Source organism: Pongo abelii, chromosome 20, assembly GCF_028885655.2.
Source record: "Pongo abelii isolate AG06213 chromosome 20, NHGRI_mPonAbe1-v2.0_pri, whole genome shotgun sequence".
Taxonomy (NCBI): Eukaryota; Metazoa; Chordata; class Mammalia; order Primates; family Hominidae; genus Pongo; species Pongo abelii.
Window position 1 is genome coordinate 65,262,101 of NC_072005.2, and position 26,101 is coordinate 65,288,201.

At 54.2% G+C, this 26,101-nt stretch overlaps 2 protein-coding genes and 1 pseudogene across 7 annotated transcripts; 2 read left to right on the forward strand and 1 right to left on the reverse strand.

Moving 5' to 3' along the window:
- The first annotated feature begins 767 nt into the window (after positions 1–767).
- On the forward strand, positions 768–8,908 carry ZNF324 (zinc finger protein 324). Of its 3 annotated transcripts, none has more exons than XM_009233275.3 (4): positions 768–2,495; positions 4,502–4,628; positions 5,046–5,162; positions 6,055–8,908. In XM_009233275.3, exons 1-4 carry the CDS (start codon positions 2,352–2,354, stop codon positions 7,476–7,478), a joined length of 1,812 nt encoding a protein of 603 aa, XP_009231550.3. In that variant the 5' UTR covers positions 768–2,351; the 3' UTR covers positions 7,479–8,908. The 3 variants fall into 3 exon arrangements, with proteins under 3 accessions (XP_009231550.3, XP_063576441.1, XP_054395208.2); XM_063720371.1 differs by lacking the exon at positions 768–2,495 and adding an exon at positions 2,526–3,504; XM_054539233.2 differs by lacking the exon at positions 768–2,495 and adding an exon at positions 2,526–2,973.
- Positions 8,909–9,037: 129 nt separating this feature from the next.
- ZNF446 (zinc finger protein 446) lies at positions 9,038–24,809 on the forward strand. 4 transcript variants are annotated; one of them, XM_054538265.2, is made up of 7 exons: positions 9,038–11,523; positions 12,533–12,914; positions 12,991–13,180; positions 13,441–13,535; positions 14,999–15,083; positions 15,286–15,375; positions 24,486–24,809. In XM_054538265.2, exons 2-7 carry the CDS (start codon positions 12,573–12,575, stop codon positions 24,596–24,598), a joined length of 915 nt encoding a protein of 304 aa, XP_054394240.2. In that variant the 5' UTR covers positions 9,038–11,523; positions 12,533–12,572; the 3' UTR covers positions 24,599–24,809.
- Positions 19,101–19,199, reverse strand: LOC112130280 (U6 spliceosomal RNA; annotated as a pseudogene).
- Positions 24,810–26,101: the final 1,292 nt, after the last annotated feature.

Below are 26,101 nucleotides of genomic sequence, written 5' to 3' on the forward strand. Positions count from 1 at the left end.
CAAGGCAGGCAGGCGGATCACTTGAGGTCAGGAGTTTGAGACCAGCCCAACATGGCAAAACCTTGTCTCTACTAAAAATACAAAAATTAGGTGGGTGTGGTGGCATGCACCTGTAATTCCAACTAAACTATTCGGGAGGCTGAGGCATGAGAATCTCTTGAACCCATGAGGTAGAGATTGCAGTGAGCCGAGATTGTGTCACTGCGCTCCAGCCTGGGTGACAGAGCGAGACGCTGTCTCAAATAATTAAATAAAAAATTTAAAAAAGTTTAAAGAGTTAAAATGCCTCCAAATATTCATACATTGCTTAAAATGGTAATAATGCCTCTAAGCATTTGATCAAATCACAACTTTAATACTACTTTTTTTTTTTTTTTTTTGAGACAGAGTCGCTGTCACCCAGGCTGGAATGCAGTGGTGCCATCTCGGCTCACTGCAAGCTCTGCCTCCCGGGTTCACACCGTTCTCCTGCCTTAGCCTCCTGAGTAGCTGGGACTACATGCACCCGCCACCACACCTGGCTACTTTTATTTTTGTATTTTTTAGCAGAGATGGAGTTTCACCGTGTTAGCCAGGATGGTCTCGATCTCCTGACCTCATGATCCGCCCACCTCGGCCTCCCAAAGTGCTCGCATTACAGGCATGAGCCACAGTGCCCAGCCACAACTTAAATACTTCTAAGTGTTAGGGTTTTTTTTTTCTTCAGGGTTTTTGAACTTTAATACTTCTAAGTGTTGGGTTTTTTTTTTTTTTTTTTCCCCTCAGGGTTTTTGTTTGTTTTTTCCTGAGACAGGGTCTCTCTCTTACCCAGGCTGGAGTGCAGGGGCTCCATCATAGCTCACTGCACACTCCAACTCCTGAACTCAATCCTCCCACCTCAGCCTCCCATGTAGCTGGTATTATAGGAATGCAAGACCATGCTCAGCTAATTTTTCTATTTTTTTATACAGATGGGGTCACATTTTGTTGCTCAGGCTGGTCTCAAACTCCTAGGCTCAAGTGATCGCTCACCTTGGCCACCCAAAGTGCTCAGATTCCAGGTGTGAGCCACTGAGCCCAGTCCTGAAATGTTCTTAAATTCTTTCAAAGTAGCAAAATTTATATTAAAACATTCCAAACATGATGAGCTCCCTTGCTCTACAAGGATTTACAAGTAGAATCAATTAGGTGGACGGTTATAGCTGACAGTTGACAGAGAGATAGTTATAGATGGAGGTGGGTATAGAGGGAGGGAGGCAAAAAGAGTTAAGGAACTGGACACCTGAGAACTGTCTACGGGTTCCAAAAACAAGACAAAGAGAGAACCTTTTATTCTCTGCCAAACGGGACAGTCTACATTGAGACTGCTCTGCCTTTCCTTTTTATGTGACAAAGACACTTAAATTGGCCTATAATCCCAGCACTTTGAGAGGCCAAGGCGGGCGGATCACCTGAGGTCAGGAGTTCAAGACCAGCCTGGCCAAAATGGTGAAACTCCGTCTCTACTAAAAAATACAAAAATTAGCCAGGCGTGGTCGCGCGCACCTGTGGTCCCAGCTACTACGGAGGCTGAGGCGGGAGGATCACTTGAACCTGGAGGCAGAGGTTGCAGTGAGCCGAGATCGTGCCACTGCACTCCAGCACAGGCAACAGAACAAAGACCCTGTTAAAAAAAAAAAAAAAAACACTTAAATGGGTCCCAAGAAAAAAGGAAAAAAAATATTGTGATGTGTGGGGCAAGACAAGATCTAGATGGTCTAAGGACAAGCAAGGCTGGGGAATTAACTTCTGCTCATCCAAATTACAAGGAAAACAGATGCTTTGGGCAAGCGTCGAGGAACAGTCTCATACTTAAGACAAATGTAGGCTTACGGGCTGAGAATTCTTGGTGTAAAGGTTGAAAACCTGACCTTAAACCTTTACGGGACACTGACACAGAGAGGTCAAACCCGCGCCCAGGACGCACAGTCAGTGAGAGGCAGAGCTGGGAAGGGAACCCGGAGCTTCAGGCATCGGCTCCACCTCCACTTGCGCTACCCGGTGCATTTTCTCCTCCGTGCTCCCTGCTAGTGTTGCCTCCTGGAACCTCGGCAGTTTCTGCTTTCGCACCTGCAGGGTTTAGTCTCCGGGACTGCTTGGGAGGACACCTGGAATGCCGAAGGCAGGACTACACACCGGGCGAATCCACCGGCGCCACCAAGCCCTTGAAAACCCGAGGCCGCCGCGTGACTCCATTTCCCAGCGCCCCGCGCGGCAGGGGCTTGGACGTTGCCAAGGAGACCGGTAGTGGCCCCGCCTCCACGCAGGGAAACAGGCGGGAACCACATGACCCGGAAGGCTGTACGCAAGCGTCCACGGCTAGCACTGGGCCAATGAGAACCGAAGGGCTGGACTTCCGGCGGTGGGACTGTCACTTCGCCGCCAGCGTCAGGCCACACCGGTGGTCTGGGCTGGGGCCCGCGGGTCGGATCCGGTTTCCAGGAGGTTCCCGGGGACCGAGGCTGGCGGCGAGGAAGGTACTGGCTGAGGGCCCGCGTCGGGCCCGCCCTGCGCACGCGTCGTGATCAAGGGCGCCGGCCGCCGGCCGCGCCCCCAAGCCTCTGTTTCTCAGAGTGCGTCGTGGGCGTCCAGGGGACTGTCGGGCCGCGGCGGGAGCCATGCGCTCTCCCACCGTGCGGCAGCCCAGGAGGCTGCGCGCTGGGCGTTCCATGTCCATGATGGCCGGGGAGACTGAGGCGCGGGGCGGCCCCGGGACGCTGCGCGGGGGGGATGGCGGTGCTGGGTGGTCCACGCCTTTCTTCCCTCCCAGCTGCGGGTTCCGCTGCCGGCAGTGGTGCTGACAAGCTCGCGCCGGGGAAGCAGGGGAGTCTCTGCTCACACAGACCGCGCCCCCACGGAGGGAGGCCGCTTCCTAGACCTCGCCTAGTCGTCCTTCCTCTCCCTGCCCTGGGGGGGTTGCGGGGGTCAATGCAAACTCCTGTGTCCAGGGCACTGGTGAGCTCCCGACTTCCGGCAGCCAGGGGGCTGAGGTCCTGAAGGAGGCTCCGAGGGGAGAGTCCTGCGTGTGCCAAACCTGGGAGGGGAGCCGAAGCCCAGGTGCTTCCGGGACTGAGCGCTGTCGATGTGGAGCTGGAGGAGAGGGGATGTGTGCGGCTGCAGTATCAGGCGATGGGGTGGGCTTTATCTCGAGGGCGTCGGGCGACATAGAAGTTTTGAACAGAATCAGGACATCCTCTGAGTTGGGACTTTAAAACGGTTCCACCGTTTGTTGCGTGGAGAACAGACATGCAGGGGTGTCGGCATGAAGGGAAGAACGGATTGCCACAGTCTGGGCAGTAGTGGAGGTGGGCGACCAGGTGAATTCTGGTGGATCTGCGGATGCATCAGGTGTGGGCTGTTTGAAGAACTAAGTACCCCATGTTGTTCAGCCTGAGCGCCTGGAAGAAGAGAGCTGCTGTAGATAGGAGAATTGAAAGGAAAGCAGGTTTCCTTCAGGGGAAAGATCAAGAGTCTGGGATGTCCCAGGTTGGTCAAGTCACTGGACCTGACGTTGTTGGTGTCCTGGGCTGTGGACAGGGCCTATGAATTGGACTGAGGAATGGGCAGGGACTCAGCCAGGTGTGGGCAGTTATGGCTTGAGGTTAAAGAAGACCAGCTGGGATGCCTGGGGCTATTGGGAAGAGCCTAACACCTAGCTGAGGAAGGGAGGGTGGCAACAGAGAGGGGAAGAAAGAGAGGGGACACCATATAGAAGGAGGAAGGGATTGAGTTCCTCTGTGTTCACAGGTTGTTGAGGCTGCTCCCCTGTGGCAACTGGTGAGAATCATTCAGTCCCTCAGGCTGGATGAGCAGCCTGGAAATGTCAGGCAAGCAGGCTCAGCAGGGGAGGGTCCCAGTGATGGGTATGCCTGGGAAGCCCCAGCTGGGACTCATAGTTTCTTGCTACAAGAGCAGGAAGGGTGTATCTGGGGAGGGTCATGAGTGGTCATGCTGAGTCATGAGTGGACACCTGGGGCTGCTCTTGGTGTGGCAGCTGAGGGCCCAGCCAGGACTTGTTCTAGCTTGCTTGTGTATGGCGTTGCCAGTGGGGAGGCCAAGAAGGCATCTGGAGTCTGGTCAGGGAGGGCAGAGGGGAGGGGTCCCAGACATGTGAGGGAAGTGCCATCTGAAGATGGTTGGGGCAGAACCCAGGGAAGGAGGGTGAGTGTCTGAGGGACATCATGGGAGGTGGCTGTTGGGATGGGGAGCTTGGTCCTGGCTCACAGCCATACCTTAAACCAAGCTTGTCCAACCCACTGCCCAGGATGGCTTTGAATGCAGCCCAGAGCAAGTTTGTAAACTTTCTTAAAACATGAGATGTTTATGCAATTTTTATTTTTTTTTAGCTCATCAGCTGTTATTAGTGTTAATGTATTTTATGTGTTGCCCAAGACAATTCTTCTTCCAGTGTGGCCCAGGGAAGCCAAAAGATTGGATAACCCAGCCTTAGACCATGGCTGTCTCTTCCTCCCCGCTCTTTTAGGACCAGATGGCCTTTGAGGATGTGGCTGTGTACTTCTCCCAGGAGGAGTGGGGGCTCCTGGACACAGCCCAGAGGGCCCTGTACCGCCGCGTGATGCTAGACAACTTTGCACTTGTGGCCTCACTGGGTAAGGTCCTGGATACTCCATGAAATGGGCAACTGATAACAAGCTGACTGGCCAGGACTGCCCCCTCACCTCCCTGGTGGCTGACGAGCAGGCCCATACCTTGCAGCCAGGGGCCATGTGGAATAGGGGTCTGGTCCTATAGACATGCAGTCTGGCTCAACCACTCCCTGTGGCCCTGTCCAGCTGTGGCCTCTCCGAGCCTGGGCTCAGTCCCCTTCCTTTGGTGCTCTGGGCACAGTTGCTGCCCTGGGGATGAATGAGCTATTCCTGTGAGCCCCTTGCCCTGTGCCATCTTTAGATTCTGCAGTTGCACAGATGACATTTTCTGTTTCCATGAAGCCCTGACTCCTGCCCTCTGTTTGGAAGTGGGTTATCTTGAGCTGGGGCTGGACTCTAACCTGCACCTCCTCCTCACAGGACTCTCCACCTCTCGACCTCGTGTGGTCATCCAACTGGAACGTGGCGAGGAGCCCTGGGTTCCCAGTGGAACAGACACAACCCTGTCCAGGACCACCTACAGGAGGCGCAACCCTGGTGAGTGGGAGCTCAGGGTGGGGTGAATTCGGGACCAACCTGTGGCCATGCCTCTGTCTCTGCTTCCCAGACTCCCCAGAAGCGCCCTCCTCCCCTCCCTCTCACCCGATTCCCTTCCCTTCCATCATCAGCCCCTCCCGGAGGCTGCAGCCTTAGCTGCCCTTGAAGGTGGAGCTCCAAGGGCACAGGAGCTGGGTTGACACAGAAAGGCACTCAGGCTATGGTGAGACCATCTCAGAGCCCTGCTCTCAGCTGGGCTGGCCTCAAACCCTCCATGGCTAGTCACTGCCTTAATTGATGGGTCATTTCTTTCACCCATCATTCATCTTTGTGTTCAGCAAACGTTTCCTGAGTGCTCACAGTGGTCAGGCCCATTCTAGGCAACGTAGACACAGCCTCAATCAGGATGACCCTGGTCCTGCTTTTCTGGGGCTCATGGTGTGGTGGGAGAAGCAGTCGGTAAGCAGGATTCAGGAGTATACTCTAGACCACTGGATGGAGGTCATTGCAAGAGCAGGTTGGCGAGTGGGTGCCTGAGAGGGGGCACGGAGGCGCGGGGGGAAGGGGTGAGCAATGGAAGGAGTGTGGGCGGAATAGCCAGTGTGGAGATGTATGTGGCATTCAGCAGCCGCTCAGTTTTCCTCAGCTTCATATCCTGGGTGTCTGGGGGCTGCCACCTTGATCATGAGAGTCCCCAGTGTAGTTAGTGCCACACCTATCAGGGCAGATTGTTCCTCCAAACCCCAGCCCCTCCTGCAGGGCCAGCCTCACCTCTACTTTTCCCCTGAGCTTTTGTGCCAGCTCCCGGGTTCCTTCTTGCCTGTCCACTCAGCCTGCCCTGGTCCTCTCCTAACCAGGATGCCCCAGGCAACCACTGTTTCTCTGCCTTTAGGTTCCTGGAGTTTGACAGAGGATAGAGATGTTTCTGGAGAATGGCCAGGAGCTTTCCCAGATACCCCACCTGGGATGACTACTAGCGTCTTCCCCGTTGCCGGTGCCTGCCACAGTGTAAAAAGCCTGCAAAGACAACGGGGTGCCTCCCCATCTCGGGAGAGAAAACCCACGGGGGTGTCGGTGATCTACTGGGAGAGGCTCCTGCTAGGCTCAGGCAGTGGGCAAGCCAGTGTCAGCCTGCGACTGACCTCCCCGCTTAGGCCTCCCGAGGGCGGCCGGCTTAGGGAAAAGACACTCACAGAGCATGCGTTGCTTGAGAGGCAGCCCAGGACGCCTGAGCGGCAGAAACCATGTGCACAGGAGGTCCCCGGGAGAGCCTTTGGGAGCGCCCAGGACCTGGAGGCCGCCAGCGGTCGGGGGCATCACCGAATGGGTGCGGCTTGGCAGGAGCCTCATAGACTCCTTGGTGGCCAGGAGCCCTCGACCTGGGACGAGCTGGGGGAGGCTCTTCACGCTGGGGAGAAGTCCTTCGAATGCAGGGCGTGCAGCAAAGTGTTCGTGAAGAGCTCCGACCTCCTCAAGCACCTACGCACCCACACCGGGGAGCGGCCCTACGAGTGCGCCCAGTGCGGCAAGGCCTTCAGCCAGACGTCGCACTTGACGCAGCACCAGCGCATCCACAGCGGCGAGACGCCCTACGCGTGCCCCGTGTGCGGCAAGGCCTTCCGGCATAGCTCCTCGCTGGTGCGGCACCAGCGCATCCACACGGCCGAGAAGTCCTTCCGCTGCTCCGAGTGCGGCAAGGCCTTCAGCCACGGCTCCAACCTCAGCCAGCACCGCAAGATCCACGCGGGCGGGCGTCCTTATGCCTGCGCACAGTGTGGCCGCCGCTTCTGCCGCAACTCGCACCTGATCCAGCACGAGCGTACGCACACGGGCGAGAAGCCCTTTGTGTGCGCGCTCTGCGGTGCCGCCTTCAGCCAGGGCTCCTCGCTCTTTAAGCACCAGCGCGTGCACACAGGCGAGAAGCCCTTCGCCTGCCCACAGTGTGGCCGCGCCTTTAGCCACAGCTCCAACCTCACCCAGCACCAGCTCCTGCACACGGGCGAGCGGCCCTTCCGCTGCGTGGACTGTGGCAAGGCCTTCGCCAAGGGCGCCGTGCTGCTCAGCCACCGGCGCATTCACACGGGCGAGAAGCCCTTCGTGTGCACGCAGTGTGGCCGTGCCTTCCGTGAGCGCCCGGCCCTCTTTCACCACCAGAGGATCCATACCGGCGAGAAGACCGTCCGGCGATCCAGGGCCAGCCTGCACCCCCAGGCCAGGTCTGTTTCCGGGGCATCATCAGAAGGTGCGCCAGCGAAGGAAACCGAGCCCACTCCCGCCTCGGGCCCAGCCGCCGTCTCGCAGCCAGCGGAGGTCTGAGGTCACAGGTTGCAGCCCTGGCCTTCTGTGAATCCCTTCCACAGCTAAAGGGCATATGTCCTCTGCAGATCCACAGCAGAGAAAAAGTCCCGTGCTTGCTAGTCAGGGACAAGGGAGGACCTTTGGCTGTGATTTCATTTGCACGTGGGGACAGGATTTGCCAGTTCACCCATAGACCACACCTCCATCCCCAAAGAGGTAGCACTGCAGAAACATCAGGGGGAGGACGTGGTGGCTGAACTCTCGTGGGGCTGAGACTATTCAGAGCCAGTAGGAGGCCGACAGTCACAGCACTGCACCGTGGTGCTGCTTCATGTGATATAACAGTGGATGCTAAGGTGAGAGGGATGCGAGCATGGGCTGAGGGTGGCCCAGAGAAACTTATGACAGCTGTACACAAACTGGCCGCTGGATAGATGCCCGCTGAGGGTATTCTCCTCCCCTCAACCCACTGCCTCTGTTCATCCAAGGCTTCCTAGGGGCCAGCCTAGCAGACAAGAGACCACAAGGGACTGGGGATCAGGGTCTGGGTTCTGTCAGCCACCACCTCTGGGAAAAAGAAAAGGTTTGGGTCCGCTGAACAGCATGTTTGTAGATGCTGACAGGTGGAGTCCTAATGAGACCCAACATGTGCTCACTGCCAGCTCCCATCCTGAGTACTGGGAAACTTCTGAAGCCCTGTGAGATGGCTCTGTGGCTGGTATCCCGACTTGGAAGATGAGGAAACTGAGGCACACAGCCTGGCCTGGCCTGGCTTCACACACACAGCTGACTCAGGAGAGGGATGCCCATGGGGGAACATGTGACTCTCAGCATTGGAAGGACAGAGCTAGAATGATGGCTTTCCAGTGGCACTCGTTCAGGTTTTTGCCCAAGTCTCAGCTTGGCCAAGGCCTGTCACTGACTGGTTTACCAAAGTCGATGTGAGGAGGAGCCTTTATACCTGAGGGGGATGATGTTAACTTCAGACAAGATGGAGCTTCTCATTTTTGCCGGGTTGGGTGGCCACTCCCCCCCACAGCCCTGTCTCACCCCTATTATCCCTGCTCAATTGGAGGCTGGACAGAGCTGAATAGGAAGGACTTGCTATTGCCTAAGGCTATGTGTGACACCCTTCTGAGGACCTCCCCACCCTAATGGCCCTTCATGGCAGGGACAGAAGGGTGGACTGGGGGCCATTTGCTTCCTGTGGCCTTCAGCAGACCAGGCCCTGTCCCTACCTGGAGCCTCACCTCCAAGGAAATTCATGTTCTCCTTAATGGGAAAAAAAAAAAAAAAAAAGACTACCATCTGCAACTCAGAGTAGGTGTTGCAGTTTCCTGTACAGCAGTTTGGACCTCCAGAGCACAGCCTCTTGTCCCTACTCCAGAGCATGGTTCAGTCTTAATAACAGTTCAAGAGCTTCTCTGATAAAGGTTTCTTTTTAAACATTTGTGTGAACGGTAGCAACCTGACACCTATTTCACCCTCATACAATGCAGATGGTATTGAACATACCCTAACATGCCATCAGTGTTTGTCATCATCACAGAAGTTCCTGGACTTGGCTTCAACCTGGGTACCCTCAAGAGGCCACAGAGTAGAGATACAGCCTGTCTGCAGCCCAGGGAGGGAGTGGGATACCTGTATCCTTTTCAGGGCCAGAGGTGGGTTGGGGTAACCAGGAGCTGGATGAAATGGGATAGAGTGGGGCTGTCTGGAGCAGCAGCCCTGCTAGATGAGTCCTGGTGGATCCTGGCAATGGGAGGATGGTAGGTGGAGAAACCAAGGCAGGGCTGTGTTCCTTCTGCTGCTGAGATAGAGGGTGTGGCCATGTGTGATGACCCTGCAAGGTTGACTCCAACCACTGGGCGCTCCATCCCATGGCTTCCAAAATCCTGCAGCTATCCTGCCCTATACACGAAGAGCCCAGACCCAGGCCCCACACACTTAATATTGGGGCCAGACTCTTCCACCTGTGAAACCTCACAGGTTCCTGCAGGGAGTGGAGACACACAGAACCCAGCTCCCCTGGAGCCTGCAAGACTTGGGCCACCAGAATCCCAGTAGGTCCCTGAAACATTGTCCCCCACTAAGTCTGCAGAGCTGTGAAATGCAGACAATAACCCTTCCCTGCCTGAAAGAGCACTTTTCTGGGGAGCCCATGGGAGTCAGGAGCAAAAGCATCTGTCAAACAAGTAGATACCCAGAGAGTCACATGAAATCATTTCTGTGCCTTTGACAGACGCTTCTTGAGCGAAGTTTCTGCCCTGAGCCCGCCTGACCCCTTAGGCTGAGCTCAATACCCTACCTTCTCTTCCCACCAGCCGCCTCCCTCCATCAGGCTACTTTCCACGTCTGCTTGTGCCCCTGTTGTCCCTCAGTTTGTCCACCCTCCTCCAATCTCCCCCTCCCCAAACCCATGACTGATCAGTGGCCCCCAACCTAGTCTCCCGCCTCCACGCAGGTCTTGGCCCCTCAGCTGACCTCCCTCCAACCTCCCCCTCTGCTCTTAATGTTGAATAGGTAGTGACTGTAGAAGTATCCCTGGGCTTCTATGTCAAAAGGTGAGACTGAACACATGCATCTCACTGGGCTCAGAAATCCACTGAAACCACAGAGGGAAGTATTTAAAACACATAAACCCACAAGTATGAGGATGGTGACAGAGGAGTCAGGAGCAATGGCATTCCTAAGCTAGAAGTGGATGAGAGCTGTCACTAAGTTAGAGAAGGCCAAATACTGCGTGGCGACTTGGGGAAGAGGAGAGAGTTCCCACCAGGCTGACTCCAGAACCGCAGAAGGCTGAGAACCAGCAGCCCAGAGACGGGAGATCTATAACAAAGCTGCCTGGGGAACAACTACTGAAGAAACCATTAACGCCCCAATGCTCTCCCCACATGGTGGAGGATGAAAGTTTTGTTTTTTTTTTTCTGGGACTCTGCATAGTCCCAGAGAAAAGGCCTAAGCACCTCATCCCCAAAAACAACCTGAGGAGGCCTCTGGAAAGCTCCGAGTTGGCAAGTCTCATCCACGCACATGCTCGGTGCTTCCAATCGGTGATTAAGACCATTGCTCTTCATCCAGAGCAGGCAGCAGGGATTCCCAGGTATCCAAAGAAACCAAAACAGGCGGTATAATTTAGGACTGAATAAGTCATGGCTCGGCCACTTTAAGTGTGGAAGCAAAACTGACCCCACAGATTTAGAAAACTGTAACACTGCTTATTGGGAGAAACTAGTGTCACCCTGGCTAGTTCTGCTCCCCAAATTAAAAGGTAAATAAACGGTTGAGCACGTCCCGTCAGCCTGAAGGAAAACCTCCACCCCCGACTTTGTAGGACTGACATCTGAAGACGTCAGAGACTGCGGTCACAACCGTCGGTACCTCCTCAGGGCGCTTAACAGAGGTCAAAGAAGGCCCTCGTACCCTCCTGGCGGGTGAAAGCCCAGGCTCAGGGTGGTCTTCTACACCACCGCCTCTCCCGGGACCACTTGGAAGCGAGTCCCAGCGAACTACTCGACCCAGGAAACCACCGGGCCGCCACTTCCAGCCTCTTCGGAAGTCAAGGCAACGCTCCTGAACGTTGCCACGGGAACAGCTGGAGGCGGGCGGATATGCCCTAGCGTTATCTGGGGGCTGGCCCGGGGAATGGCGTGGGGGCGGCGGGGCCAAGCAAGCGCCACCTCTGATTGGGCAAAACCTCCTCTCCTCACCTGCCAATAGGAACCGGTCCACTGTACAGACGCGCAGGTTTATATTCTGGGAAGAGCTGCTCTCAGAGCGGAGGGAGCCCATATAACTCTGGGACTCTGCCGTACCTCCTAGAGGAACAGAGCGCCTCTCAGGCGTCAGAGGCTGCTGCAAATGCGGGTCCGCGAGTCACGGTCGCGCGTGTCTTACTGATGCTCACGGGAAATGTAGTTCAAAGGGCGTGGGCGGTGCCTTCGGTGCAGGCGAGAGATTGGTCAGCGCGGCGTCGCCAGGGCAACACCCGGCTGAGGCGCGCCGCGATGTGCGGCGCCACATCCGGGAAGCGGCCGCCAAGCAACGGCTCCGGGTTGAGGTGAGCGCAGGCTGCCAGAGTGGGCGCAGCCTTTCCACCCCGTGGGAGGGCTTGGGGCCGCCCTCTGGGGCCTGAACGGCTCCTGCTGTCGGCGCCCTGGAGGGCCCGCCCACTTCCCGACAGGCCGCGCGCGTCACCTCAGCCTTCGCTCAGGCCTTTCCTACTCTCAACGCCGTTCCGGGGGGCCGGGCCCGGCACGTCCTCTTGGAACGCCTCCCTCTTGCCTTTCCCTTTTGGGGACAGATCCCCAAGTTCGAGCATCCCTTGGATAGGCCGGGTGTCAGGCCTGGTCTCTCAGGCCCGTCCAGGTGGGCGTGTTTCACTGCAGACCCTCAGGGCCGGGATGCTGTGGCCATCCCTCGACTCCGCGCAACGTGGAGCTTTGGCCCTGTTTTTCTTGGCCTTTGCTTTTCATTTTTACATGCACGAGCCCCGGCACCGTGAGTCGTCCACGGTTCGCTGTGGTCAGCGAGCACGATGTCCACGTGCCCCCTCCCCAGAGCCAGTTCTAAAGGAGGTCCCACCCACTCAACATCCCCGAGATTGTGGAGACTCGTCCCCGTACATTACAGCCTGGCCCCACCTTCTACCCGCTGCCTCCTCCACCCTCAGGGAACCCGCCCACCCTGGCCCACTCTCCTCGCATCTCGGCGGGGCACTGTCTGTGGCTGCTCAGCCTGGCGCTGGAACTCTGTGATGACTGTTCTTCTCCACCTCTTTAGCGTCATCTCCTAGCAGTCCCCTGTTGGACCCAACTGTTTGCAATTTCCAGGAAGCTCCCTGGACACCTTGCGTCCAAGCATTTGTCCCTGAGGCTTCCTCCTGCTCTCATTTGCCGTCATTGTTTAGGTCCCGTGACCCTCCTCCTTCCATGGAGCTTTCTTGGCCTTACCTCCTCTGGCCTCAGAGTCCACTTGGTCCTGGTCTCAGCCCCCTGAGCTGAGCCTGGTGTCTGCCTTCCCCTGGCCAGATTCTCTTGGCTGACATTCTGACCTTTCCTTTTCTGTAGGCCCATCTTGACGATTCCAAGACCACCCCCTTGAGCAAGAATGCCATCCCCTCTGGGTCCCCCATGCCTGCCCCTCATGGACCCAGAGACCACCCTTGAGGAGCCTGAGACTGCCCGCCTCCGCTTCCGAGGGTTCTGCTACCAGGAGGTGGCAGGTCCCCGAGAAGCCCTGGCCCGGCTGCGTGAACTGTGTCGCCAGTGGCTGCAGCCTGAGGCACACTCCAAGGAGCAAATGCTGGAGATGCTGGTGCTGGAGCAGTTCCTGGGCACACTGCCTCCCGAGATCCAGGCCTGGGTGCGCAGTCAGCGGCCAGGCAGTCCTGAGGAGGCCGCTGCCCTAGTCGAAGGACTGCAGGATGACCCTGGGCAACTGTTGGGCTGGGTGAGTGTGGCTGGCATCAGCTTCTTGGAGGGATAGACCCTGGCTAGAGCCGTTGTGACCTACCTCTTCTCCTCAGATCACAGCCCATGTCCTGAAGCAGGAGGTGCTCCCTGCAGCCCAGAAGACAGAGGAACCACTGGGGAGCCCCCACCCCTCAGGGACAGTGGAGTCCCCTGGGGAGGGTCCCCAGGTCACCAGAATAGAGAGGTCTGTCCAGCTCAGCTGCAGTGTGAAGGAGGAGCCCAATGTCGAAGGACAGGAAGTGGGTGAGGCTGGGGTCCCACCAGAGATGAGGGACTCCTGGAGGAATTGTGGACATTCCTGGCTAGGGTGGGAGTCCCAGGAAAGGTGTGTCAAGGCTGGGACTCCTGAAGTGAATGTGGATGTCCCTGTCTGGGATGGGGACCTGGGAGGCAGGAGCCAAGGGCTGGCTACGTACCATGTCACACAGCAGAGGAGCTCCTCATCTGCCATGGCTCATGTGGGCAGCCCCTGACACCATCCTTCCATCTGCCCCACTTTTCAGCACCCTCCAGCCCTCCACTTGCAGCGCAGTCCGCTGAGGGGCACCATGGACACCAAGAACCAGCCTCCACATCCTTCCACCCACCGAGGATTCAGGTGAGCAGCCCCAAGTGGCAACTGTAGGCCCCAGCTGTGGGAAGGGACTGTCCCCATGGCTGCCCTCTGCCTGGTGGTTTTCCAGGCTCCTTGACTAGTGGCTCTTTGCTTCCCAGAAGTGGAGTCTATAACAGCTGTACCCCTCCACAGGACCTGGGGCAGAGGGACAGACTGGTGATCTATTATTGAAAAGGATTTGGGGCTGGACATGGTGGCTTACACCTGTAATCCTAGCACTTTGGGAGGCCGAGGTGAGCGGATCACCTGAGGTCAGGAGCTCGAGACCAGCCTGGCCAATGTGGTGAAACCCCGTCTCTACTAAAGATACAAAAATTAGCCAGAAGTGGTGGCAGGCACCTGTAATCCCAGCTACTAGGGAGGGTGAGGCAGGACAATCGCTTGAACCCAGGAGGCAGAGGTTGCAGTGAGCCGAGACTGTGCCACTGTGCTCCAGCCTGGTCAACAAGAGCAAAATTCTGTGTCAAAAACAGAAAAAAAAGGATTTGGGCCTCAAGCCATGGAAACCCAGTTTAGAGTGGCTGGAACTAGTGGGCTGGGCTTCCTCATCTCCAGAGAAGTCAGTTGGGAGGTTTGCTGCTCCCAGAGGTCCTGAGCCAGACCTGGGGATTTGAACTTTTGTGTGTAGCTGGGGAGGGGACAAGATGACCAGCTGTGGCAGGACTCCCCCCACACCTGAGACCAGATGGAGACACTCTCCCTGGGAAATGCCCGAAGTCCCTTCTCTCCCAGGGGTTTCCTCAGAGGCCACCTGTTGGGCCTGGAAGCTCAGCTTGAGGCCTCTTCTACCTGGATCACTTGGTTCCCAAGTGTGGGTAGCGAGGTCTTTTCGTCTCCTGGCTCCTCTGCTTCTAACAACTCCACTGGGGAGTTTCAGCAGCAACATTGCTGGTTGAGGTGTGTTTTGAGGCTAAGAAGTCCTTCCAGGCTCCCTCCACAGCCCCATGGCACAGTCAGAAAGTGAGGCAGGGTGGGTAGGCTGCACTTTCCAGTGTCCTCACCTCCAGCCAGCACCATCTCTAGCTGTGGCTCCTCACAGCTGCCGCCTTCCTGCCCCTGGGCTTGCCACAGCTTGTCCCTCAGGATTATTTTTCCCAACCCAGCAAAGCCCCAGATGATGGGACTCAGGCAGCAAGGAGGGCTGACCCCCAATCAGGGAGTTCATTCCTCGATAAAGTCACTCAGGTCCCTGTGATGCTGCCAAGCCTGCCCTCTGAGCGGGATGGGGTAGTGGAGGGGGATGAGTGCTGGCAGAAGCACTGGTCAGGTGATCTGAAGGAGAACCCCTGCACTTAACAAACACACACCTCGAGATCATTCTCAGCAGGAGGGGCAGATGAGGCATAGGTAACTTGCTGACTCTTCTGGGTAATAGGTAAGAATGTGAACCAGACAGGGCAGGGGAGGGGTGGAAAGACGCCTACAGTGATGGGCCACATCCGCAGGAGGAGTGGGGGCTGCTGGACCGGTCACAGAAGGAACTGTACTGGGATGCGATGCTGGAGAAGTACGGCACGGTGGTCTCCCTGGGTGAGGACCAGCCAGCCCCACCCCGCCCCTCTCCCTGGGGCCTGCACCCACCCTGCAGCAGGCCTAGCTGGGCAGGGCCTCTGTGCTACCAGCCCTACCCAGCTCTCCCACCTTCCAGAGGAACACCCTGTCACCTACCAGAACCAACCCCACCCCTCCTTCATGCAAACCCCACGCCTAACTGTGCCCCCCACCCGGGCAGGGTTACCGCCCCACCAGCCAGAGGCACAGGCCCAGTCAGAGCTGGGGATGCTGCTCACGGGGACAGGCGTCTGCAGAAGCCTGCGCTCGGGTGAGTGCCCCACACCATCCAGCCTGAATCACCCCTCCTGTATCGGTGGGACCTGAGCCACCCACTCATGGGGGGACGGGAGCTTGTGCCACAGCCACAAGCCTGAGGGAGGGGGTGCCGAGTGCTGGGACTCACCTGGTTTGCCCCTGCCCCCAGGAAATGAGAGTGAGGGTCTACCCGGCTGCCCAGAGGCCCAGCCGCCCCAGGGCCCAGGGCCTGCAGCCTGGGAGGGCTTGTCTGGGGCTGCCACTGCTGCCCCCACTGTGCGCCCAAGGACACCGCCAGTGCCCACTCAGCCCAAACCTGCAGAGACGAGACTGGAGCCGGCTGCCACCCCCAGGAAGCCCTACACGTGCGAGCAGTGTGGCCGTGGCTTCGATTGGAAGTCAGTGTTCGTCATCCACCACCGGACACACACGAGTGGGCCAGGTGCGCAGTCCCCGGGGCTAGCCACCGGGGAAAGCACAGAGAAGCCACCACAAAGGGAGCTGGCCTTTCCGCACCACCCCCGACGTTCACTCACAGGCCCCCGGAGCTACCCATGCGAGGAGTGCGGGTGCAGCTTCAGCTGGAAGTCGCAGCTGGTCATCCACCGCAAGAGCCACACAGGCCAGCGGCGCCACTTCTGCAGTGACTGTGGCCGCGCCTTCGACTGGAAGTCTCAGCTGGTCATCCACCGCAAGGGCCACCGGCCGGAGGCTCCATGAGCAGCCAGACAGCACAGTCCCTCGGGGCCTCGGTGTTCTCAAGGCCTGGATACAGCCTCTGGGGCACCAGCAGAAGACTCTGGAGGCAGCAGGGGATGCCAGAGTGAACAAGGGGTCCCAAGCCAGTTCCCTGCCCCTGGTCTGGTCTCCCCCAAAAGACCTGGGTGCAAGGAAAAGGAGCTGCTCCCTCTCTTCTTGCCCCTGCCTCCTAGAGGGAGGTCTGGGTTCCCTTCTATGGCTGACCAGTGCCTGTGGGGTGACTGCCAAGCACCAGGTGCCCTCCCTCCCCGTGACATGGCCTGGGCTGACAACACTCCCTCTCCTGGGACCTCCTTGCCTCAGGTGGGTGTTCAAAAACTGTGCCTTCCCACCCGTCTGTGCAGAGGCTGGGCCTGAGGTCTCAGTGTGGAGAGCAGCAGAAGACCCAGGAAGCACAGTTGGCTTCCGTTTCTCCTGCTCCGTGTGTGTTAGAATTTTAACATAAATTCCACTTTCATAATATGGAGTTTCTGAATAAGAATCCTGATTTCTGGCTTCTGCTGGTCGGGAAATAGGCAGTTTGCTGTCTCTGCCCAGTAGCTGGAGCCACAGGGCAGTTGAGCCCAGAACAGCCAAACCTCTGTTGCCACAGAACCCAGGTCCCAGGTCCCCAGCCTCCCTTGCTCCTTGCCGCCCACATCACTCACCAGCCTCGCTGGCCTTGGAACTCATCAGTCCCGGCTTGGGAGACACAAAGGGGATTTCCTTTCCAAGTACAGCTGGACAAGGGGGACCTCTGAGAAGAGGGGCTGCAAGCAGGGGTTGCCAAGGCCATGGGTACTTCTAGGTCAGGCTGCACCCTCCACAGTTAGCTGGTCATGCAGCAGGAGGGCAAAAGGTCAGCTCCCTGGGAAGCACCGGATCTCTGGGCAGTCCCTGGGGACTCGCCAGTGCACTGTATTAGTTTCCTGTTGCTGCTTTAACAAACTTGGCAGCTTGAAACAACAGATTTATTCTCTTACAGCTCTGAAGGTCAGAACTCTGACATGGGTCCCACTGGGCTAAAATCAAGGTTTTGTTTTGTTTTGTTTTGTTTGAGACGGAGTCTCGCTCTATTGCCCAGGCTGCAGTGCAGTGGCACAATCTCGGCTCACTGCAAGCTCTGCCTCCCAGGTTCACGCCATTCTCCTGCCTCAACCTCCTGAGTAGCTGGGACTACAGACACCCTCCACCACGCCTGCTTAATTTTTTTGCATTTTTAGTAGAGATGGGGTTTTACCGTGTTAGCCAGGATGGTCTTGATCTCCTGACCTCGTGATCCGCCCACCTCGGCCTCCCAAAGTGCTGGGATTACAGGCATGAGCCACCGCGCCCAGCCATAATCAAGGTTTTAACAGGACTGGTTCCTCCTGAAGGCTCTAGGAGGGAATCATCCATTTTGTTGCCTTTTCCAGCTTCTAGAGTCAGCCCACGTTCCCCCTTTTTTTTTTCTTGGTCCCTTCCTCCATCTTCAAAGCCAGCCATAGATGGTCATGTCTTCCTTAGGCTGCCAGCTCTCTGAAACCAATCGATCCTTTGGCCTCTTTCTCTTAAGGACCCTCATCATATCTTGTCCCCTACCTGCACACTTAGTCACACCGCAGAGTCCCTTTTGCCGTATGAGATGTTGACAGCTTCTGGGGATTGGAATGGGGAATCCTTGGGGGCCTTGATTCAGCACTCTTCTCCTTCCTACTCTGAAAACAAGGGGCATTTTCACAGGGGATGGTTTCAGGAAATGGGTGCCCTCTCGGAAGGAGCCCTCGCCAGCTGCTGGTATGTGCAGCATGTGCACAAGTTGCAGGTGGATGTTGAGGGTAGCTGTGACTGTGGTTACCCCAGGAGGGGCTCCCTGGGACAGGGGGCAGGAACCCTGCTGCAGCCTGAAGCTGGGAGAGGGAGGCTCTCCTCAGAGGCCCATCTTCCCCATCCCCTTTTCTGAGGACCTTCTAACCCGTTGCTCCCATGTGCAGGGCTCCGGAAGCAGGGCCAGTTTGGAGATGGAGCTGGGGGTGGGTGATCTGTGAGCAAGCAGGAGGTGAGAGCTGTGCTGGGGACAGAGAGGAAGAAGACAGAGCAGTACCCAGGGGCTCCAGCTAGGCCCCAGCCCAGAAGGGAGAGTCAGGGTATAGAAGACTGTGAAAGGGCCAGATCATGAAAGAAAAGCTGCAGGGGGTGAGGGCAGTTTTTAAATAAACTTTTTCACATTTAGAAGCAATTTATGCTCACTTAGAAAAATTTGAAATATACAAGATGGCAAAGAAGATCATGAAAATGGTCCCTAATTCAACTGTCTCGTGGCAATGCTTACTCCAGAAGTTTACATATAGAAGTGTTTGAATGTAAAGTTTCTTGTAAGGCAACTTATGTTGTTTCACTTTGGGAGACCAGGAGTTCAAGACCAATCTGGGCAAATAGTGAGACCCTGTCTCCAAAAAAAAAAAAAATTAAAAATAATAGTAGGCTGGGCGTGGCAGGCTCATGCCTATATTCCCAGCACTTTGGGAGACCAAGGCAGGTGGACCACTTGGAGTTCGACACCAGCCTACCCAACATGGTGAAACCTCGACTGTACTAAAAAAAAATACAAAAATTAGCCAGGTATGGTGCCATGCACCTGTAGTCCCAGTTACTTGGGAGGCTGAGGAACAAGAATCACTTGAACCCGTGAGGCAGAGCTGCAGTGAGCCAAGATGGCGCCACTGCACTGCAGCCTGGGTGACAGAGTGAGACCCTGTCTCAAAAATAATGATAATAATTAGCCAGGCATAGTGGCGCATACCTGTAGTCCCAGGGAGGCTGAGGTGGGAGAATCACTTGAGCCCAGGAGGTTAAGGCTGCAGTGAGCTCTGTTAACACCATTGCACTCCAGCCTGGGCAACAGGATGAGACCCTGTGTGGAAAAAAAAAAATACGGAAATGGGAGATGGGAGGGTAGGTCAGAGAGAGGGATGATGGATGAAATAACTGCAAATATTCAAAATAGGAGAGGGATGACCCCACCATATGGAATGCTTCACAAATTTGTGTTTACCCTTGCACAGGGGCCATGCTAATCATTCCAATTTTAGTGTATGTGCTATAGAAGTGAGCGAGCACTTAACTTTTTTTTTTTTCATGCCTGGATGCATCTTCCATTTTCTGGCTGGCACCATCATTTCTACCAAGACCAAAGAATTTCTTGTTCCCCGCGATACCCAGTGCTATGATTAATTCTCTTGAGTAAACACTTGGATACTACTGTGGCTATTTCTGTAGGATAAATTTCTCAAAATGGGATTGGTGAGTTGCAGGGAACATGAGATTTATTTTTGCCTTAAAACAGCAAAAACTTATTGTACAATTCTGGAGACCGGAAGTTAGACACCATCTCACCAAGCTAATACTAAGGTGTTGGCAATGGCTGAGCACAGTGGTTCACTCCTGTAATCCCAGCACTTTGAGAGGCTGAGGCAGGAGGATCACTTGAGGCCAAGAGTTTGAGACCAGCCTGGGCAACAGAGTGAGACTCCATCTCTACAAAAAAAAAAAAACACAATTAAAAAAAAAGTTTTTAGCTGGGTGTGGTGGTGCACACCTGTAGTCACAGCTACTTGGGAGGCTGAGGCAGGAGGATCACTTGAGTCCAGGAGGTTGAGGCTACAGTGAGCCAAGATCTCATGACTGCACTCCAGCCTGGGCAACAGGGCAAGACTCCATCTCAAAAAAAAAAAAAAAAAAAAAAAAAAAAAAAAATGTTGGCAGGATTGCATTCCTTCTGTGAACACTAGGGGGAAAATTGTTCTGTAGCTCATGGCCCCTTCCCCCATGTGGTGGCGCACACCTGTAATCCTAGCACTTTGGGAGGCCAAGGCGGGCAGACTGCTTGAGCCCAAGAGTTCAAGACCAGCCTGGGCAACATAGCAAGACCATGTCTCTACTTTTTTTTTGATAAAAATTTTTTAAAAAAATTTTAAAAACCAATCAGCCAATTTTCCCCAAGTTAATCTATAAAGTAAATGAAATGCAAATAAAATATACCACATTTCAGCCGGGTGCAGTGGTTCACTCCTGTAATTCCAGCACTTTGGGAGGCCAAGGCAGGGAGATTGCTTGAGCCCAGGAATTCAAGACCAGCTTGGGCAACATGGTGAAACTCCATCTCTAGTAAAAATACAAAAATTAGCTAGGTGTGGTGGTGCACGCCTGTTGTCCCAACTACCCGGGAGGCTGAGGCAGGAGGATCACCTGAGCCTTGGGAGGCAGAGGCTGCAGTGAGCCATGATCGTGCCAGCCTGAGCAACAGAGTGAGACCCTGTCTCAGAAAAATAAAAAGAAGCCCATTTTATATGATCCAACAAAAAGATTCTAAAATGCATGTGGAAAAGTCCAAGAATTGCTAAGACAATTTGGAAAAAACGACAAGTAGGGAAGAATTGTCATATTGTAAATAAAAATACTGTTAAGTTATATAATATTAAAATAGTGTGATAGCTGGACACGGTGGCTCATGTGTGTAATCCCAGCACTTTGGGAGGCCGAGGCGGGTGGATCACCTGAGGTCGGAGTTCAAGACTAGCCTGGCCAACATGGTGAAACCCCGTCTGTACTAAAAATACAAAAAAAAATTAGCTGGGTATGGTGGCACACGCCTGTAATCCCAGCTACTCGGGAGGCTGAGACAAGAGAAGCACTTGAACCCGGGAGGCAGAGATTGCAGTAAGCTGAGATCGTGCCACTGCACTCCAGCCTGGGTGACAGAGTGAGACTCCATCTCCAAAAAAAAAAAAAATATTGTGGTATTGGCACAGGAGTGGACAACTAGGTCAATCTGGGAACAGACCTTTTGGAACTTGATATACATGAAGTGACTCAACCAATCAGTGAAGACAGGGTGGATGTACACTGAATATTGGAGAAAACTGAACTCCCCCATACAAAAGAAAACGGATTTCCACTTTACACACACTCAAAATTAAATTCCAGATTAAATAGTAGGATATTTTTAATGATTTATTAAATTTTTTTTTGGTAGAGACAGGGTCTCAATATGTTGCTCAGTCTAGTGTCAAACTCCTAGCCTCAAGCAATCCTCCCTTCTCTACTTCTCAAAGTGCTGGGATTACAGGCTGAGCCACCACACCCAGCCTGATATTTATTTTTAAATATCAGGAAAATGTAAAACTTTGTTTTGTTTTTGTTTGTTTGTTTTGAGACAGAGTCTTGCTCTGTCACCCGGGGTGAAGTGTAGTGGTGCGAACATGGCTCACTGCAGCCTTGACCTCCTGGGCACAAGCAATCCTCTCACCTCAGCCTCCTGAGTAGCTGGGACCACAGGCACATGCCACCACACTCAGCTAACTTTCTTTCTTTCTTTCTTTTTTTTTGAGATGGAGTCTTACTCTGTCACCCAGGCTGGAGTGCAGTGGTGCGATCTCGGCTCACTGCAACCTCCGACTCATGGGTTCAAGTGATTCTCCTGCGTCAGCCTCCCGAGTAGCTGAGACTACAGGCACATGCCACCACGCCTGGCTACTTTTTGTATTTTTAGTAGATGGGGTTTCACCGTGTTAGCCAGGATGGTCTCAATCTCCTGACCTCGTGATCCACCCACCTCGGCCTCCCAAAGTGCTGGGATTGCAGGCGTGACCCACCATGCCTGGCCCACACTCAGCTAACTTTCGGTTTTTTGTTTGTTTTTTGAGACGAAGTCTTGCTGTTGTTCCCCAGGCTGGAGTGCAATGGGGTAATCTCGGCTCACTGCAACCTCCGCCTCCCGGATTCAAGGGATTCTCCTGCCTCAGCCTCCCGAATAGCTGGGATTACAGGCACCTGCCACCGCACCCGGCTAATTTTTGTATTTTTAGTAGAGACAGGGTTTCACCATGTTGGGGCCAGGCTGGTCTCAAACTCCTGACCTCAGGTGATCTGCCCGCCTCGGCCTCCCCAAAGTGCTGGGATTACAGGCGTGAGCCACCGCGCCCAGCTTTTTTCTTCTTCTTCTTTTTTTTTTTTTTTTTGGGGGGGGAGAGAGAAGGTCTCGCCATGTTGCCCAGGCTGAAAGTAAAAATTTTATGACCTCAAGAGTTGAAAATGATTTCTTCTTCTTCTTTTTTTTTTTTTTTTGAGACGGAGTCTCACTCTGTCACCCAGGCTGGAGTGCAGCAGTGCAATCTTGGCTTACTGCAACCTCCGCCTCCTGGATTCACGCCATTCTCCTGCCTCAGCCTCCCGAGTAGCTGGGACTACAGGTGCCCGCTGCCACACCCGGCTAATTTTTGTATTTCTAGTAGAGATGGGGTTTCACCGTGTTAGCCAGGATGGTCTCGATCTCCTGACCTTGTGATCTGTCCACCTCGGCCTCCCAAAGCGCTGCGATTACAGGCGTGAGCCACCGCACCCGGCCGAAAATGATTTCTTAAATAATAACACAAAAAGTATACAGACCCCTAAAACCCTGCCAATAACAATATTGGTTAGGCAGTACAGGACCTGTGAATTTGATGAGTTATCACTCCTGTGATTTGATGATGTCATATGGCATAGTTGCCCTTGTTTTGTTTTGTTTTGTTGAGACAGGGTCTCATTTCGTTGTCCAGGCGGGAGTGCAGTGGTGAAACCATAGGTCACTGCAACCCAGAACTCCTAGTCTAAAGCAATCTGTCCATCTCTGCCTCACGACTAAAGAAACAACTGGCAAGTTTAATAAATCGAACTTAAATCTCTGAAAAGACAATGTAAACATAAATAAAAGATAAGCAAAATATTGGAGGAAAACATAAACCAAAAAAAATCTCAACAAACCCAGAAGGTACTTTTAAACTCGAAATAAGTCCAGGTGCGGTGGCTCACGCCTGTAATCCCAGCACTTTGGGAGGCTGAGGCAGGGGGATCACTTGAGGTCAGGAGTTCAAGACCAGCCTGGCCAACTTGGTAAAACCCCGTCTCTACTAAAAATACAAAAATTAGCCAGCCGTGGTGGTGGGCGCCTGTAATCCCAGCTACTCAGGTGGCTGAGGCAGGAGAATCTCTTCAACCCAGGAGGTCGAGGTTGCAGTGAGCCGAGATCATGCCACTGTACTCCAGCCTGGGCAACAGAGCAAGACTCCATCTCAAAAAACAAATTAACTACAAATAAATATGAATAGGACTAAAATATGATAGAAACATGGAGAAAGGCCATAAGGCAAGAATACACATCAGAAGAAACTAGGCTGATAGACCAGAAAGAAAACATGCTTAGTATTACATGCCTAGCAGTAATCAGAGAAACCCCAGCACTGTGAGGGCAGGGCCTCACCTGCCTTGCTCGTGGCCACACACCCTGTTCATAGCACCGTGAGGGCAGGGCCTCACCTGCCTTGCTCGTGGCCACACACCCTGTTCATAGCACCGTGAGGGCAGGGCCTCACCTGCCTTGCTCGTGGCCACACACCCTGTTCATAGCACCGTGAGGGCAGGGCCTCACCTGCCTTGCTCGTGGCCACACACCCTGTTCATAGCACCGTGAGGGCAGGGCCTCACCTGCCTTGCTCGTGGCCACACACCCTGTTCATAGCACTGGTTGGTATTCGTAGCATTGTCAACAAACAAGATACACATCAATATAATGTGATGGATTTCTCAGCCTTCAAAACAGCGAGTTAAAAACCCTGCCAATAAAAAAAAGAAGGCATAAACATGACTATGATAAAAAAAAAAAAAGGCTGGGTGCGGTGGCTCATGCCTGTAATCCCAGCACTTTAGGAGGCTGAGGCAGGTGGATCACGAGGTCAGGAGATCGAGACCATCCTGGCTAACATGGTGAAACCCCGTCTCTACTAAAAATACGAAAAATTAGCCGAGCATGGTGGCGGGCACCTGTAGTCCCAGCTACTTGGGAAGCTGAAGCAGGAGAATGGCGTGAACCCAGGAGGCGGAGCTTGCAGTGAGCCAAGATCACGCCACTGCAATCCAGCCTGGGTGACAGAGCAAGACTCTGTCAAAAAAAAAAAAGTGCCAATAACAGGTATTGGTGAGGAAGTGAATACCAGGACCTGTGCATATGATGAGCTACTGAAACTGCCTTTGCAAAATTATGACTAAGACAGTGAAAGAGATCTGACTAAATCGATTCCATCTTGCTTCTAACCTCTAAGCTGTCCTAGTTCATTCTTGGGCATAGGCTGAACTAACTTTGAGAGAAACTTATAGTTCATAACCTTATGGTTTATAGTTTAAAACAAAGAGTATAACAGCCCTTTCCCAAAGCAGACCTCCTTCTTGCCTGGGGACCAGATGGCCTTTGTAGGACTAACATTAGCCACAAGATTAGAAACTATGGTTTAGGAGTCATGCAGCTGGAGGCTAGAAGATTCTGATCCTCCCTGAACTGCTCCTAAGATCAGTACTTGGGATATTTTGCAGCCCCTGCACTTGATGGATCAGCTGGCACCACCCAGATCCATAAAATGGCTCATCTGATCTTGTGGCCCCCAAGAACTGACTCCACGCAAGACGACAGCTTCGACTCCCTATGATTTCATCCCTGACCAATCAGCACTCCTGGCTCACTGGCTTCCCCCAACCCACCAAGTTGTCCTTAAAAACTCTGCTCCCTGAATGCTCGGGGAGACTGATCTGAGTGATAACAAAACCCTTGTCCTGCACAGCTGGCTCTGCGTGAATTACCCTTTCTCTACTGTAATTCCCCCGTCTTGAGAAATCAGCTGTGTCCAGGCACAGGAAAGGTGAACCCACTGGGCAGTTACACTACTGCTCCTGTGATATGATTATGTCACGTGGCATGGTTGCCCTTTTTTCTTTTTGACAGTCTTGCTGTCACTCAAACTGGAGTGTGGTGGTGGGATCTCGGCTGACTGCAACCTCCAGCTCCCAGGTTCAAGCAATTCTCGTGCCTCAGCCTCCCAAGAAGCTGGAGTACAGGCCCGCGCCACCACACCTGGCTAATTGTTGTATTTTTAGCAGAGGTGGGGTTTCACCATGTTGGCCAGGCTGGTCTTGAACTCCTGGCCTTGGCCTCTCAAAGTGCTGGGATTACAGGCATGAGCCAGCGCACCAGCTGTAGTTTTGTTTTCTTGAGACAGTCTCACTCTGTCACCCAGGCTGGAGCAAAGTGGTAGAGTCATAGCTCCCTGCAACCTAGAACTCCTGGGCTCAAGTGATCCTCCCACTTCAGCCTCCCCAGTAGCTAGGACTACAGGCACGTGCCACCACACCTCGCCTTTTTTTTTTTTTTTTTTGAGACAGAGTCTTGCTGTGCTGTCCAGGATGGTCTCAAATTTCTGGCCTCAAGTCATCCTCCTGCCTCAGCCTTCCAAAGCTTTCAGATTATAGGCATGAGCCACCATACCCGGCCCCATAGTTGACCTTAAAATAGATTATATGATTATCTGGGGGTGTGTTGGGGGGGGGCTGATCTAGCTACATGATCCCTTTTAAAGCATGGAGCTCTTGGCGGGCACAGTGGCTCACACCTGTAATCCCAGCACTTTGAAAGGCCAAGGCGATCGGATCACCCAAGGTGGTCGGATCACCCGAGATCTGTAATTTGAGACCAGCCTGGCCAACAGGGCGAAAACTCATTTCCGCTAAAAATACAAAAATTAGCCAGGCATGGTGGCATGTGCCTGTAATCCCAGCTACTTGGGAGGCTGAGGCAGGAGAATTGCTTGAACCCGGGAGGCGGAAGTTGCAGTGAGCCGAGATCATGCCACTGCACCCTAGCCTGGGTGACAGAACAAGACTCCGTCTTGGAAAAAAAAAATACAAAAATTAGGCCAAGCGCGGTGGCTCATGCTTGTAATCCCAGCACTTTGGGAGGTCGAGGCGGGCAGATCACGAGGTCAGGAGATCGAGACCATCCTGGCCAACATGGTGAAACCCCATCTCTACTAAAAATACAAAAATTAGCCAGGCATTGTGGCGGATGCCTGCAATCCCAGCTACTCAGGAGGCTGAGGCAGGAGAATCGCTTGAACCCGGGAGGTGGAGGCTGCAGTGAGCTGAGATCATGCCATTAC

Excerpts from the sequence above, each read along its gene's own strand:
- ZNF324 (XM_054539233.2), top strand. The coding sequence starts at position 2,749 with ATGGCGGTGCTGGGTGGTCCACGCCTTTCTTCCCTCCCAGCTGCGGGT. Across the intron at positions 2,974-4,501 it reads CTCCTGTGTCCAGGGCACTG|GACCAGATGGCCTTTGAGGA; the intron begins GTGAGCTCCCGA and ends CCGCTCTTTTAG. Across the intron at positions 5,163-6,054 it reads CTACAGGAGGCGCAACCCTG|GTTCCTGGAGTTTGACAGAG; the intron begins GTGAGTGGGAGC and ends CTCTGCCTTTAG.
- ZNF446 (XM_009233191.4), top strand. The coding sequence starts at position 12,573 with ATGCCATCCCCTCTGGGTCCCCCATGCCTGCCCCTCATGGACCCAGAG. Across the intron at positions 12,915-12,990 it reads CTGGGCAACTGTTGGGCTGG|ATCACAGCCCATGTCCTGAA; the intron begins GTGAGTGTGGCT and ends TCTTCTCCTCAG. Across the intron at positions 13,536-14,998 it reads TCCACCCACCGAGGATTCAG|GAGGAGTGGGGGCTGCTGGA; the intron begins GTGAGCAGCCCC and ends CCACATCCGCAG.